This window comes from Scyliorhinus canicula, chromosome 27, assembly GCF_902713615.1.
Source record: "Scyliorhinus canicula chromosome 27, sScyCan1.1, whole genome shotgun sequence".
Classification (NCBI taxonomy): Eukaryota; Metazoa; Chordata; class Chondrichthyes; order Carcharhiniformes; family Scyliorhinidae; genus Scyliorhinus; species Scyliorhinus canicula.
In genome coordinates, this window is record NC_052172.1 from 18,338,935 (window position 1) to 18,354,910 (window position 15,976).

General features: G+C 52.8%; 1 protein-coding gene across 2 annotated transcripts in view; it reads left to right on the forward strand.

The window, feature by feature from the left end:
- LOC119957964 (inositol-tetrakisphosphate 1-kinase-like) overlaps positions 1 to 15,591 on the forward strand; it is a 55,381-nt gene extending 39,790 nt beyond the window's left edge. For both annotated transcript variants that reach the window (XM_038786199.1, XM_038786200.1), the window contains exons 6-10: positions 3,619 to 3,659; positions 4,629 to 4,794; positions 7,348 to 7,415; positions 8,794 to 8,956; positions 15,103 to 15,591. In XM_038786199.1, the coding sequence (XP_038642127.1) occupies positions 3,619 to 3,659; positions 4,629 to 4,794; positions 7,348 to 7,415; positions 8,794 to 8,956; positions 15,103 to 15,404 (740 nt within the window). In that variant the 3' untranslated portion in view covers positions 15,405 to 15,591. The remainder of the gene's footprint in view (positions 1 to 3,618; positions 3,660 to 4,628; positions 4,795 to 7,347; positions 7,416 to 8,793; positions 8,957 to 15,102) is intronic.
- Positions 15,592 to 15,976: the final 385 nt, after the last annotated feature.

The window sequence follows — 15,976 nt, forward strand, 5'->3', positions numbered from 1 at the left end:
TACTGAGGGAGTGCCGCACTGTCATAGGGTCAGTACTGAGGGAGTGCTGCACAGTCAGAGGGTCAGTACTGAGGGAGCGCTGCACTGTCAGAGGGTCAGTACTGAGGGAGTGCTGCACTGTCAGAGGGTCAGTACTGAGGGAGTGCCGCACTGTCAGAGGGTCAGTACTGAGGGAGTGCTGCACTCCCTGAGGGTCAGTACTGAGGGAGCTCTGCACTGTCATAGGGTCAGTACTGAGGGAGTGCCACACTGTCAGAGGGTCAGTACTGAGGGAGTGTCGCACTGTCAGAGGGTCAGTACTGAGGGAATGCTGCACAGTCAGAGGGTCAGTACTGAGGGTGTGCTGCACTGTCAGAGGGTCAGTACTGAGGGAGCTCCGCACTGTCATAGGGGCAGTAATGAGGGGGTGCTGCACTGTCAGAGGGTCAGTACTGAGGGAGTGCTGCACTGTTAGAGGGTCAGTACTGAGGGAGCGCTGCACTGTCAGAGGGTCAGTACTGAGGGAGTGCCGCACTGTCAGAGGGTCAGTACTGAGGGAGTGTCACACTGTCAGAGGGTCAGTACTGAGGGAGTGCCGCACTGTCAGAGGGTCAGTACTGAGGGAATGCCGCACTGTCAGAGGGTCAGTACTGAGGGAGTGCCGCACTGTCAGAGGGTCAGTACTGAGGGAGTGCTGCATTGTCAGAGGGTCAGTACTGAGGGAGTGCTGCACTGTCAGAGGGTCAGTACTGAGGGAGTGCCGCACTGTCAGAGGGTCAGTACTGAGGGAGTGCCGCACTGTCAGGCGGTCAGTGCTGAGGGAGTGCCGCACTGTCAGAGGGTCAGTACTGAGGGAGTGCCGCACTGTCAGGCGGTCAGTACTGAGGGAGTGCCGCACTGTCAGAGGGTCAGTACTGAGGGAGTGCCGCACTGTCAGAGGGTCAGTACTGAGGGAGTGCTGCACTGTCAGAGGGTCAATACTGAGGGAGTGCTGCACTGTCAGAGGGTCAGTACTGAGGGAGTGCCGCACTGTCAGAGGGTCAGTACTGAGGGAGTGCTGCACTGTCAGAGGGTCAGTACTGAGGGAGTGCCGCACTGTCAGAGGGTCAGTACTGAGGGAGTGCCGCACTGTCAGAGGGTCAGTGCTGAGGGAGTGCCGCACTGTCAGAGGGTCAGTACTGAGGGAGTGCCGCACTGTCAGAGGGTCAGTACTGAGGGGGTGCTGCACTGTCAGAGGGTCAGTACTGAGGGAGTGCTGCACTGTCAGGCGGTCAGTACTGAGGGAATGCTGCATCTTTCAGATTAGATGTTAAATCGAGGTCCCAGTCGGCCCCTCAGTTGGTCACAAGATCTTTATTTCAGAGAAGATCAGGGTGTGCATCTCCCCAGTTTAAGGGGCAATTTAGCGTGGCCAATCCACCTACCCTGCACATCTTTGGGTTGTGGGGGCGAAACCCACACAGACACGGGGAGAATGTGCAAACTCCACACGGACAGTGACCCAGAGCCGGGATCGAACCTAGGACCTCGGCGCCGTGAGGCAGCAGGGCTAACCCATTTGTGTCCCCAAAATGACTTGAAAATGCAACCTTTATCTGTCCACAGCACCCCCAACTCTCTCTCTCTCTCTCTCCACCCCCAGCTGCCGTTCTCAGTTTTCACGTTACGGAACCGCTGCTGCGTTCTTGCCTGGGTGGCGAGAATCTGTCTGCATGTGGAACGCGTGGTAGCTGCGTGTGACGTGCTCTCGGCCTCTGTGTTGGCCCGTGGGTAACATGCTGCAGCCTCTATTCGGTTGGGACGGTTCGCTGAAGGAAAGAGAGGGAAACGTTGATAAATATTGACGCTTAATAAAAGGAAGTTTAATGACGAATCCTCATTTGACAAGCGGACGATCTGGGGGCGAAGGATACTCGGGACAGACCCCAGCTTGTTCTGAACTAACCCATTTCGGCCAATGAGACAGTAAAGGCTACTTCAGCTGGCCTCAGTGCCACTGGCTGGGGAGTGGTTGTTTGGGTGGGTGGGGGAGTGGGGGGGTCAGAGATCAGAGGGCACCCGTGATACTGTGGCCCCCACAGCATCCTTCAGGATGGGTGTACATCTGAACTACAGAATCCTGACGTACTGACAGCGCAGAAGGAGGCCATTCGGCCCATCGAGTCTGCACCAACCCTCCGAAAGAGGTAACCCCACCTCACCTGCGGACACTTAAGGGTCAATTTAGCGCAGCCAACATACCTAACCTGCACATCTCTGGCTGTGGGAGGGAACTGGAGGAAACACACGCAGACATGGGGGAACTTGCAGATCTCCACACAGACAGTGACCCAAGCCGGGATTGAACCCGGTTCCCTGGCGCTGTGAGGCAGCAGTGCTCACTCACTGTGCCACCCTGCTGCCCTAGGGATGGGGGGGGGGGGGGCGGGGGGGGGGGCCTTGGGTTGAAATCATTGGCCCGAAGGAGTGCAGCCTGTTGGAGGTGGGGTCTTCCACATGAGAGCTTATGTTCATAGAATTTACAGTGCAGAAGGAGGCCATTCGGCCCATCGAGTCTGCACTGGCTCTTGGAAAGAGCACCCCACCCAAGTTCAACACCTCCACCCTATCCCCGTAACCCAGTAACCCCACCCAACACTAAGGACAATTCTGGACACTAAGCGCAATTTATCACGGCCAATCCACCTAACCTGCACATCTTTGGACTGTGCGAGGAAACCGGAGCACCCGGAGGAAACCCACGCACACACGGGGGGGTTGTTGGGTTACGGGTATAGGGTGGATACGTGGGTTTGAGCAGCGCCGGCTCTAGGGTTGCTGGCGCCCCGGGCAAGCTGAACGTCGGCGCCCTTGGGGGGGCGGGGCCGAGGGGGGGGGGCCGGGGGGGGGGCTGAGGAGGGGGGGCGGGGCCGAGGAGGGGCCGGGGGGGGCGAGGCTGAGGAGGGGCCGGGGGGGCGGACCCGAGGGGGGGGCGGACACGCGGGGGGGGGCAGGGGGGGCGGACCCGAGGGGGGCGGGGGGGGACTGAGCGGGGGGGCGGACCTAGCCGGGGGGCCGCCCTGGGGGCGGGCGGCCACCGCGCATGCGCTGGTTGGCACCGGCCCAACTGCGCATGCGCGGGACCCGAGTCTATGGCGCCCCCGAGCACATGGCGCCCCGGGCGGCTGCCCGAGTTGCCGGTGCCTTGAGCCGGCCCTGGGTTTGAGTAGGGTGATCATTGCTCGGCACAACATCGAGGGCCGAAGGGCCTGTTCTGTGCTGTACTGTTCTATGTTCTATGTACAGACTCCGCACAGGCAGTGACCCAAGCCGGAATCGAACCTGGGACCATGGAGCTGTGAAGCCATTGTGCTATCCACAATGCTACCGTGCTGCCCTTAACCCAAGGCTTTCTCCAGGACGTCGGTCGCTTAAAAACAAAAGTACTTTCCTGGCTGCAAAGAGCCTTTAGGGTGTGCTGATATTGAGAAAGGTGCAGTTACAGGTTCCGGTGCTTCATCCAGTGTTAATAATACAGGAAGGCCAGAGTGACGTCCACTGGACCTCCAGCCTCACCCTTGCGTGGGGTCACTGAATCGTTCTGATCCCTCGTTACTTGGGAGAATGGGCTTTACTTAATTTAATTTCTTCCTCTTTCAGTTTGTAAAGCCAGGGTTGCACAGGGGTCGAGCGCCCATGACGTGAGTATCCGAGTTAAATACCATATTGATATTCGTGCTTTATTGTAGAATTATTTCCAATCTTGCGCAGCGGAGGATTGATCGGAGTGCTTTTGGCATCTCATTATTTGTGATTTAAGGGTTCAACCCAATAATATCCCACCCGCCCCCACCTTTAATGAGGTGTCCAAAAGTATATCATACTATCACATAGCATAGCCCGAAGCCATTCGACCCATCGTACCCATGATATCTCTTTGAAAGAGCTATCCAATTTGCCCATCTCACCCCTGGTTTTCTCCCATATTTTTTCCTCCCTTTCAAATTGTTCCTCTTCGGTTTTTCCCACCATGTGCGGAAACGATGGCGCAGTGGTAATATCACTGGACTAGTAATCTACAGACCCAGCTAGAGACTCTGGGTTCAAATCCCACGGCAGCTGGTGAAAATTGAGCTCAATTAAAAACCTGGAATTAAAAGTCTAACCGTGAAGCCAATGCCGATGGTCATAAGAAACCATCACTAATGTCCTTTGGGACAAAGAAATCTGCCATCCTTACCTGCTCTGGCCTACATGTGACTCTGGCCGCACAGCAATGAAATGAAAATCGCTTATTGTCACGAGTAGGCTTCAATGAAGTTACTGTGAAATGCCCCTAGTCGCCACATTCCGGCACCTGTTCGGGGAGGCTGGTATGGGAATCTAACCGTGCTGCTGGCCTGCTGTAAAAGCCAGCGATTTAGACGAGTGTGCTACACCAATGTGGTTGACTCTTATTTTTAAATATAAATTTAGAGTACCCAATTCATTTTTCCAATCAAGGGGCAATTTAGCGTGGCCAATCCACCTACCCCGCACATCTTTGGGTTGTGGGGGTGAGACCCACGGAGACACGGGGAGAATGTGCAAACTCCACACCGACAGTGACCCGGGGCTATAGAAATGAAAGTTCGTTCTTTGTTCTTTAACCGGATTCCTTCTCTTCACAGATGGCTCTTATCTTCAATGAAGATGGCCTGAGGGATGTCAGCCTTCCCTGTGTGCTGCAAAGCTTCATCAACCACAACGCGGTCCTCTATAAAGTCTTTGTGGTTGGCCCGTCCTATTTTGTTGTAGAGAGGCCCTCTTTGAAGAACTTTACTGTTGGCCAATCAGGTTAGTGTGCCGAAGCCAGCCTTCGGTGTTACGTTGTTTTATTGACATTGTCGGAGGTCTTGTGCTGCAGTATTTAGCGCCCCCTACCCCTGGAGGTTCAAGTCCAACGCTAGCACCTGTTGGCCACAGAAGGAGAGTGTTCGTAACGCGGTTCAATGGGTTGATAATCAGCTCGCGATTCCTTCCAGCACTTCCCCATTATTCCTCAGAGGGAAGAAAGTGTGTTCCTAAACGGCCGCTAAAAAATAAATTGACCTGATAAGTGTTTTTTGGGATGTGGGCGTCGCTGGGCTGGGCCAGCATTTGTTGCCCATCCCTAATTGCCCCTTAAAACGAGTGCCACGCTTGGCCATTTCAGCGGGTCATTTAAGAGTCAACCAGGGCGGCACGCGGCACATTGGTTAGCATTGCTGCCTCACGGCGCCGAGGTCCCAGTTTCGAATCCCAGCCCTGGGTCGCTGTCCGTGTGGAGTTTGCACATTCTCCCCGTGTCTGCGTGGGTTTCGCCCCCACAACCCAAAGATGTGCGGGGTAGGTGGATTGGCCACGCTAAATTGCCCCTTAATTGGGAAAAAAAATAATTGGGTACTCTAAATTTATTTTTTTATAAAAAGTCAACGACATTGCTGTGGGGTCTGGAGTCACGTGTAGGCCAGACCGGGTAAGGACGGCAGATTTCCCTACCCTAAAGGGGACATTAGTGAAGCAGTTGGGCTTTTAGAACTATTGACGATAGTCGTCACGGTCGCCGAGAGCAGATTTTATTAATTGAAGTTCAATTCCACCAGTTGCAGGGGTGGGATTCGAACCTGTGACCCACAGAGTGTCAGCCTGAGCCTCTGGCTTAATGGTCACTTGACACTACACCTGTACCACTGTCTACCCTCAATTTTAACAGTTTGTTCATTACTTAAGCATTGTTAGATTGAGATTTTTTGTTTTTGTTTTGTTTTTCAATAAATTTCGAGTACCCAATTTATTCTTTCCAATTAAGGGGCAATTTAGCCTGGCCAATCCACCTACCCAGCACATCTTTGGGTTGTGGGGGCGAAACCCACACAGACTGGGGGCGAATGTGCAAACTCCACACGGACAGTGACCCAGAGCCGGGACCGAACCTGGGACCTCAGCGCCGTCAGGCTCAGATTGAGATTTGATGAGCAAGCAGTTAGGGAAGTTAGGGCGGCCCAGTGTTTAGCACTGCTGCTAGAGGTCACTGTTTATAAATAAGGGATCGCCCGTGTAAGCCGGAGATGAGGAGAAATATTTTCTCTCAGAGGGCCGTGACTCTCGCCAACTCTCTTCCTCAAAAGCGGGCAGAAGCAGAATCTTTGAATGTTTTCTAATTAGAGGTGGAGAAATTCTTGATGAACAAGGGGGTGAAAGGTTATTGGGGGTCGGCAGGAGGTTACAGTCAGATTAGTCATGGTCTAATTGAACGGCGTGGTAGATTTGAAGGAGTGGCCATCTCTTGCTCCTAACTTGTAAGGTCACATGTTTGAGATTGAGGAGGGTTGGGCCTGTATCTCTGGAGTTTAGAAATATGAGGTGACTTCATTGAGACACACACAATTCTTTCAGTGGTTGACAGGGTAGATGCAGGAAGGATGTTTCCATTGGCTGGGTGGGAGGGGTTCTAGAACCAGTGGACACAGTTCTAGAATCAAGGGGCGGCCATTTTGGACCATGGTAAGGAGTGTGCCCGGGGTGTTGTCACTCCTGATTGGACGGGGTCTGTTGTGACTGGAGAGGGCCAATGGTGAGAGGCAGTGCCTTCTGCAGCCGGCACGGACGAATAGCGTTGGTCCTCGGCAGGTTCTTTCCTTCCGGAAGGTTCTCTTCTCCGCCATCTGGTAATTTATTTCCCCCCTCTGTTTTTCCCACATTCTCCCTGACTCCCTGTCGCCGGGCACTCCGGACAGCAGCGAGGATGTTCCCACGCCTCGACTCCCACCTCGGTCCACTTGCGTCCTTGCCCCGTATCGCGGACGTGGGCGACCTGTTAGTCTTGTGCCGACACCCGAGCTCGCCGCGGCGCACGTCTTTGGGATTAATGCCGCCGTCTCCCGTTCAGCCCGCGTGACCCAGCCGACGGAGTCACCGCTGACTCGGGTGGGAACACGGGCTGGCGATCCCTGCCCGCTGCAGCTCCCACGTTCGGCCCCCTGGTCTTGCCATGAGATGCCCAATATCCCGTCTGCGGAAGTGGAAACCGTTCAGCCGCAGGCCTCGGCTTGCGTAGGCTGTCCGTGCCTCGCTAACGTAAAGGTCGAGGCTGAGGTCACCAACCTGTTTAGCCCTAACCCCTGGAGGCCCCAAACCCGACCACCTTGCTGCACCACTTTAAGGTGAAAACTGCATCTTTGACCATCGCTTGCCCACCTATCCAACGGTTTCCCTTTGCGACTCGGTTAAGTTCTACCTGACACGCCTGTGAACCACTTTGGGGATGTTAAAGGAGCTAAATAAATGTCCAGGACAGGGAGAAGCAAATAGGGGGAGAGGAAGGAGGGGGGTGCCACATTTTGATGGATTCTGCCTTTGCACTTTCAGATAGGAAAACGATATTCTTCAACAGTCACGAGGTGTCGAAGCCGGAATCTTGCTCACATCTAACGGAGGTAGGTTTGCACGTTTGCTCATCCTTGTTTGCAGATCCCTCCCACAGCATCTCCTCTCGCTGTCGCTCCAGCCAACACCGAGCATTGAGGGCGGGATCTTCCGGCGCTGGAGACCGATCGCCATTGGCCGCTGGAGGAATCGTCCAGTCCCGCCGACGTCTGTGACATTTGCGCGGCGCGGCGGCCTGTCGAGCCACCAGGGAACACACCACAGAGTTGCCACCTTTGATCCCACTGGGGGACAGGGTGGGAAAATCCCGCCTGATAAATCCAATTCTGCCCCCCCCCCCCCCCCCACCCCCCACCCCCCCTCATACATCCCCGATTTATCGCCGGCCATTACCACCGCTTCAAATTGTTTTTCAGTTCAGGCTATTTTTATTGTCCTCTTAAGATAACTGGCCAAGGAGTCAGATGAGGCTGGAGGAGAGGTTTGTTCGCTCTGCGATGTTGGACCATCTGAAATGTTGGTTTTGGTCTCGGCTGGGGCAATGCCTCCCGTTTTTTGGACGCCGCACCTTGGGAAGGACGTGAAGCCATTGGGGAGGGTTTCAGAAAAGACTCACGAGAATGGTTCCACGGGTGAGGAACCTCAGTCGGGTGGACAGATTGGAGACGATGAGGGCAGCACGGCGGCGCAGTGGTTAGCACTGCTGCCTCACGGCGCCGGGGTCCCGGGTTCGATCCCGGCTCTGGGTCACTGTCCGTGTGGAGTTTGCACATTCTCCCCGTGTTTGCGTGGGTTTCGCCCCCCACAACCCAAAGATGTGCAGGGTAGGTGGATTGGACTCGCTAAATTGCCCCTTAATTGGAAAAAATTAATTGGGTACTCTAAATTTATGGAAAAAAAAAGATTGGAGACGATGGAGTGGTTTCCTTTGGAGAGAAGGTTGAGAGGAGCTAGCACAGGCACCGTGGGCAGAATGGCCTCCTCTGCCGTGAGATACTAACATCCTGAAAGAGACTGGTGACCGTGGCTCATAGACGGAGGCTGCTATCTGCTGGTGGCGTGGGTCATGGACTAATGGGTGGCTCTCCATTTCACTGCCCCCCCCCCCCCCCCAACCTCCCCCAACCCCTGAGCCAGAAGATCGTGGGTTCAGATCCCACTCCAGGGCCTTGGGCACATGAAGGAAATGTATTGGAATGAGAGCATTTGAAGAGATGGTCAAGATACAGAAAAACAAAATCCAAGATTGAGATGCAGAGCCGAGGATGTGTGTGAGGGCAGAGAGGGTGGAGGTAAAGGTGAAACACAGAAAAAAGCAAGGTTACATCCCAACTGGGAGACCAGGAGGGGGACGGGTGAGCGTGAGTACGAGGAGAGATGTGTTGGGCGGGATCTCATTCTCTGCTCTATGTTGCCCTTTTGTTGCAGAGGGACGAGGGGGCTAGCGTTTCGCGTGGGCCTTCAGACAGAACCATCAAATTAATCAGCCGGGGCCTGCAGGCCTCTCTTGGAATGTCGTTGTTCGGGGTGGACGTGATTGTCGACAACGCGACAGGAAAGCTTGCCGTGATCGACATCAACGCCTTCCCAGGTTGGTGTGGGGCAGAGCCACGGTCTGTGGGCTGTATCGTTGTTCCAATATCGAACTTTGTTTGTTTTCAAACAATTTAAAAAAAAGATTAAATGTACAGTAGCCATTTGTTTTTCCAATTAAGGGGCAATTGGCCATTCCACCTTGTGCTACACTGCTTCATGTAGCATAAGCTGCTTCCTTGATGTATGCTTTGATAAAGGAAGCTCCAGATTATGAAATGAGTTCAACGTGTTTATTGAACTATTAACACAGTTCTTAAATGAGTTTGACTCTCTGCTAATCTAACTGTAGTAACTCAGTCTATCTTAACCAGCCTGCTCGAAGCCACGTGCTGGGTGCGATGCTGCTGATCAACCCTGATGTACTCTCTAGATGCCTGTGGAATGAGTCAGAGCCTGTGTACCCTATCCTTTTATATGGGTTGTGTAATGCGCCCTTTGTGGTAGTGCCACCTCTGGGTTTCTTGACTGCTCATTGGCTGTGTCCTATTCTAAGTGTTCATTAGCTGCATATTTGCATATCATGACATCTCCGGTGCTCCCTCTAGTGTTTACTTAGTTGTAGTGAAAACCCCTTACGGTGATGCATATCACCACACACCTACCCTGCACAACCTTTTGGGTTGTGGGGGGGGTGAGACCCACACAGACACGGGGAGCATGTGCAAACTCCACACGGACAGTGACCCTGAACCTTTTTTGATAATGCGTCTTGAATCGGTTTTCGACGTTAAAGGGGCCACGCAAATCGTTTTTTAAAAATTTACGATCTCTCTGCTGCCCCTGAGCAAGAGGTGAGATTCCTACATTCTCATTTTTACCCTTGATGACGTCAAGAGCATCCCCGAGAGATTTGAAGCCATAGAAACGTGGTGTCTGATGAGAGATGGGGCCCTGGTATTCTCCAGAGTTCAGATGAATGAGAGGTGACCTAATTTAAAGGTGTAGAATTCTGACCGGACGGACTGGACGATGTTTCCGGGGGGGGGGGTCCAGAACAAGGGGGTCACAGCCTCAGGATATGGGGCGAACCATTTAGGATGGAGATGAGGAGAAACCACTTCACTCCGAGGGTGGCGAACCTGTGGAATTCTCCACCACAGAAAGCTGTGGGGGCCGAGTCCCTGAATATAGTTACTAATGAAATGGGGCAGCAGGGTGGCGCAGTGGTTAGCACTGCGGCCTCACAGCGCCGAGGTCCCAGGTTCGATTCCGGCTCTGGGTCACTGTCCGTGTGGAGTTTGCACATTCTCCCCCGTGTCTGCGTGGGTTTCACCCCCACAACCCAAAGATGTGCAGGGTAGGTGGATTGGCCACGCTAAATTGCCCCCTTAATTGGAAAAATGAATTGGGTGCTCTAAATTTTAAAAAAAACTAATGAAATAGACCCTAAAGATGTGGAGAGGCGTGGGGAGCGTGTGGCGATGAGATAGAGGATCGGCCATGCTCATGTTGAATGGTGGAACAGGCTCGATGGGCTGAATGGCCGCCTCCCCTGCTTTATTTTTCTATGTAATGCAGCAAATGTGGCAGCCAATTGGCACACAGCAAGATCCCACAAACACCAATATGACCGTGACTACCTAATCTGTTTAATGATGCTTTCCCCCCCCCCCCCCCATCACCCAAAGCGAGAAGGGAGGGGCACTGAAGTAATGACCCCAGGCCTGTTGGCGGTTACCTGAGGGAAGCTAATGTCTCACCTGAATAATAATAATAATCTTTATTAGCATCACAAGTCGGCTTACATTAGCAATGAAGTTACTGTGAAAAGCCCCTAGTCGCCACATTCCGGCGCCTGTTCGGGTACACAGAGGGAGAATTCAGAATGTCCAATTCACCTAACAAGCACGTCTTTCGGGACTTGTGGGAAGAATCCGGAGCGCCCGGAGGAAACCCACGCAGACACGGGGGAGAACGTGCAGACTCCGCACAGACAGTGACCCAAGCTGGGAATCGAACCTGGGACCCCGACGCTGTGAAGCAACAGTGCTACCCACTGTGCCACTGTGCCGCCCATAGTACCTCCGACAGAGCAGGTCCCCTCGCTGGGAGCACCGGCCTAGATTTTGAATTTGAAGAGTGGGGCTGAACCCACCACTTTCTGACACCTGTCACGTGACTGCACTTCTTCAAAGTAGATTACACAATTATTTTTTTCCAATTAAGGGGCAGTTTAGCGTGGCCAATCCACCTAACCTGCACATCTTTGGGTTGTGGAGGTGAAACCCACGCAGACACGGGGGAGAATGTGCAAACTCCACACGGACAGTGACCCAGAGCCGGGATCGAACCCGGGACCTCATCGCCGTGAGGTAGCAGTGCTAACCACTGAGCCACCGTGCCGCCTCCCCCCCCCCCCCCCCCCCCCCCCCAACGTGACCGCACTTTAAATGGGACGTTAAGCGGAGGCCAAGTCCACAACCTCAACTGAGCTTCTAATGATCCGCAGGGCTCGCCTAGTCCAGAACAGCAAGTGGCGACTCCCTGGCATCCATTCCAGCATTTGCCTCGCGTTGAAATCGGGCGAGGCCGAGATGTCTTCCGTTTGACTCCCAAGTGTGAATTGACGGGGCCTGGGCCTCCAATGTAATTCCCGGCTAAGGTACTTGGAACGGCCTGTGGATCGTTAAGACATAAATGGCTTATCTTGAATCCTTTTGTATGAGGTCACCTGAGTTAGACATTGATTCCAGTACACACAATGGTGTCATTTCCAGAATCTGTCAGACTAAATATTCTGGGCATAATGTAACGTCCCACGCTAATTACACAAGGGTCAAAGGTCCTCTGTATCAGTCAGTTTTAGAGCCGAGCCCAGACAAATAGACTGCCACTTCCTGCAGCTAGTGTTCTTAAAACAAAAACTTTTTTTTTAAATCAGCCTTGCTGTCAAGGTCAACATTGATTGCCCATCCCTAACTGCCTTTGAGAAGGTGGTGAGCCGCCTTCTTGAACCGCTGCAGCCTGTGTGGGGTAGGAACACCCACTCTGCTGTTAGGGAGGAAGTTCCAGGCTTTTGACCCAGTGACAGTGAAGGAACGGTGACGTCTCTCAATAATGGTACAACCATTCCCCCCCCCCCCCCCCCCCCCCCCCGCAAGATTTACCTGTTCAAGTATTTCTGTAATTCCCTCGGGTGGCACAGTGGTTAGCACTGCTGCCTCACAGTGCCGAGGACCCGGGTTCAATTCCCCACTGGGTCACTGTCTGTGCGGAGTCTGCACGTCCTCCCCGTAGTCTGCGTGGGTTTCCTCCGGGTGCTCCGGTTTCCTCCCACAGCCCAAAGATCATGGAATCGTAGAATTTGCAGTGCAGAAGGAGGCCATTCGGCCCATCAAGTCTGCACCGGCCCTTGGGAAGAGCACCCCACTTAAGCCCACACCTCCACCCTATCCCCATAACCCCACCTAACCTTTTGGTCATTAAAGGGCAATTTATCACGGCCAATCCACCTAACCTGCACATCTTTGGACTGTGGGAGGAAACCGGAGCACCCGGAGGAAACCCACGCAGACACGGGGGAGAACGTGCAGACACCGCACAGACTGTCACCCGAGGTCAGAATTGAACCCGGGTCCCTGGAGCTGTGAGGCAGAAGTGCTAACCACTGTGTCACCGTGCCGCCCCACGTGTAGGTTAGGTGGATTGGCCGTGCTAAATTGTCCCTTAGTCTCCAGAGATGTGCAGGTTAGGTTACGGGTTTATGGGGAGTGGCGGGGGAGTGAGCCTGGGTGGCGTGTTCTTTTGGAGGGTCAGTGCAGACCTAATGGGCTGAATAAGCTTCTTCTACACTGTAGGGATTCAGTGATTCCAGATCAAAATGTTCAAGTCACAATGGTGTCTTATTTGGAGATTCTGCTGCCCCTGTATGCCTGGGCCATGGATGCTGGGGGTTGTTTTAAAGAAATCTTGGGGTTTTGTTACAACCCCTGATTTTACTGATCAGTTCAGTGAGGGGGTGTAAGACAGTGAACTCAATGACAAAAGCTCCTGGAGGTGATGATGACTCTCTGGGTCATTGCAAGTATCTGTTTATCTAAGGTTGAATTAATGCTTATTTCCTTTTTCAGTTTAATATTTGATTCTTCAGTACTGACTCCGAACCAACCCATCCCTAACAGCATGAGTCATGTCTTCTTCACAATGACGTAATTCGTCCCACCCTCGATTTCCGCCCTCGATTTCCGCCCCTCTTCTCTGCCCTCCTGGGCGTCTCTCCTTCCACCCTCTTAGCCTTAGAATCATCTGAAACCCAGCGGCCCCTGACTCGCACTGCGTCCCATTCGCCTTTCGCCCCCTGTGCTCGCTAACCTACCTTGGCTCTTTATTGAAGAACGCCTTGATCTTAAAATTCTCGTCCCTGTTTTCAAATCTCTCCACGGCCTCGCCCCTCCCTGTCTGACTAACGTCCTCCAGCCCCACACAACCCCTCCCGAGGTCACTGCGCTCCGCTAATTCTGGCCTGTTGCAAACTCCACACGGATAGTGACCCGGGGCCGGGATTGAATATATCGGCCGTTCCTTCGCTGTCGCTGGGTCAGAATCCTGGAACTCCCTCCCTAACAGCACGGTGGGTGTACCTACACCACAAGAAAGTCGCTCGCCGCCATGTCCTCTAGGGCAACTAGGGATGGGAAAGAAATACTGACCTTGCCAACGATGCCCACGTCGCATGATTGATTTTATAAAAATTATTGGCAAGTGTTCGCAGCCGCCTGGGTGCCGCCCCTCGAAGCCTCTCTACCTCGCTTCCTTCCTTTAGGACATATATGTCAAACTCAAGGCCCGCGGGCCAAATCCGGCCCGCGGTGGAATTATCTTTGGCCCGCGAGATAATATCTAATTACTTTTTTTTTTTATTTTAATTTTTTTTTTAAATTTAGATTAGCCAATTATTTTTTCCAATTAAGGGGCAATTTAGCATGGCCAATCCACCTACTCTGCACATCTTTGGGTTGTGGGGGCGAAACCCACACAAACACGGGGAGAACGTGCAAACTCCACACGGACATTGACCCAGAGCTGGGATCGAACCTGGGACCTCAGCGCCGTGAGGCGGTTGTGCTAACCACTAGGCCACCGTGCTGCCCTAATAATATCTAATTACTATTAAAGCTGGCCCCAGCAATTGAAGCGCCTATGGCGTATGATATGACTGATGCCGAGTTTATTCAGGTATAGTGTGAATCACAAAGTGTTGGCCTGTGGAAAAATGTTTTCATTAGAAATTACTCTGGAAAAGCTCCAGATAAAGCAATAAGAAATAAATGCAACTAATTTATTTATTTATTTAATATTTAATGTTGTTTTTATAGGCAATAACCTAAGCTTTATTAGTTCCAGGTTCAATAAGTCCATTTCAATAAGTTTTGCAAAAAAACATTGAACCAGTCCGGCCCTCGACTTGTCCCGATTTTTAAATTTTGGCCCACGGTGTATTTGAGTTTGACACCCCTGCTTTAGGACATATTAATGCTTGTTTGATAATGATCGTGTGATGTCCCACGCGACGCAGGTGCAACATCAACAAAACGTAGCCGCTATTTGTAAATCCTTGGTGCTCCCAGTATCTGGTCCCCGGTGAATATCTGCACCACGGGGTCGTGCTGTCGATGGTGGATGTTGAACTGTGGGGGGGAACCGCATTTCACCCTGACCCTCTCCTGCTCTGACGCCAGGTTTTTTTTCCTATCCTCTCTTTATTCCTAAAGGTTTTACACCACTTTCCATTCTCCCCCCACCCCCCACAACTGTCTTGGCTCCAGATCAGGAATTGGGATTCCTAGTCCGAGCCATCTTATGAATGAGATGGGGGGGGGGGGGGGGGGTCTGATGTATGTTGTTGTTCTGTCCTCATCGAAGAGCGGTTTCCAACTCTCCAGGATTGCTCTGCAGCCTCCGGGAATTAACGCCCTGGACAGTTCTGCAGGCCACTCCCGAGAACACGGACCAGGGGCGGCACGATGCAGAACAAGGCCAGCAACGCGGGTTCAATTCCCGTACCAGCCTCCCCCAACAGGCGCCGGAATGTGGCGACGAGGGGCTTTTCCCAGTAATTTCATACTTGTGACACTACAAGATTATTATTATTGCACAATTTCCTGGGGGATAATTTGCTCTCGTGTTTTCACCTTCCCGCAGGATATGAAGGTGTCCCGGAATTCTTCGGCGCCCTCTTGAACCACATCGAGACGCTCCTACGCGAGAGGGAGAGGAATCCAGACAGGAGGAGCCCGGTGGCCAAGATGCCAGGACCTCACTGCTGGTGCCTGGGCGCACAGGAGGCCCGCGCACCCTCCCCCGCCTCGAACCGCGCCAGCAGCCTGGCGCGAGAAACCTGGACGGTGGAGGAGCCCCCAGCGGGGAAACGGACATCGGACTCTGGTCGCTTCCGGGAATTTGCCATCCCACCGCCCACCCTGTGCCAGTCCAACTGTGAATAAACGCCCGCCTATCAGGAAACCCGACAAAATAATGGAAATTCAAACTGGCACTTTTGAGAAGTTAAGAGATTAATTATTAGAAGAGTTTTTATTATATTTGGTCTTGAATTAATGGTTTTGTGAAGTGATTGGACAGTTTATGCTCCTATTTTATATATAGACATGTATAAATATGTGAAAAATGTTACAAGAATTCAAGTTCTTTTTTTTTTTTTAAATGCATGGATTGTAAAATTTGAGTTCCATTCAGCTGATTTTCCGGTCTTACTTTTCAGCAGAGATGGTTAGCGATGACGGTCTGTCTTCCTGCCAGTGTGTCATTGGCCATCATGGTGATAATTTAGATGGTTCAGTCTTGGCCGTGGTTTGCGGTACCTCCCTTCCTGTTTGCGTGAAGCTTTATGCTGCTTTATTCCGCAGGGGAGTTCCCGTCCAACCACCAACTTAAACATTCGCTCGCACCCCCCCCCCCCCCCCCCCCCCCCCCCCACCACCACCACAACCGATGCACAGTGGCAGCCTTGCGTACCGTCTCCGAGATGCACTGCAGCGACTCGTCAAGCCCCCCCGCC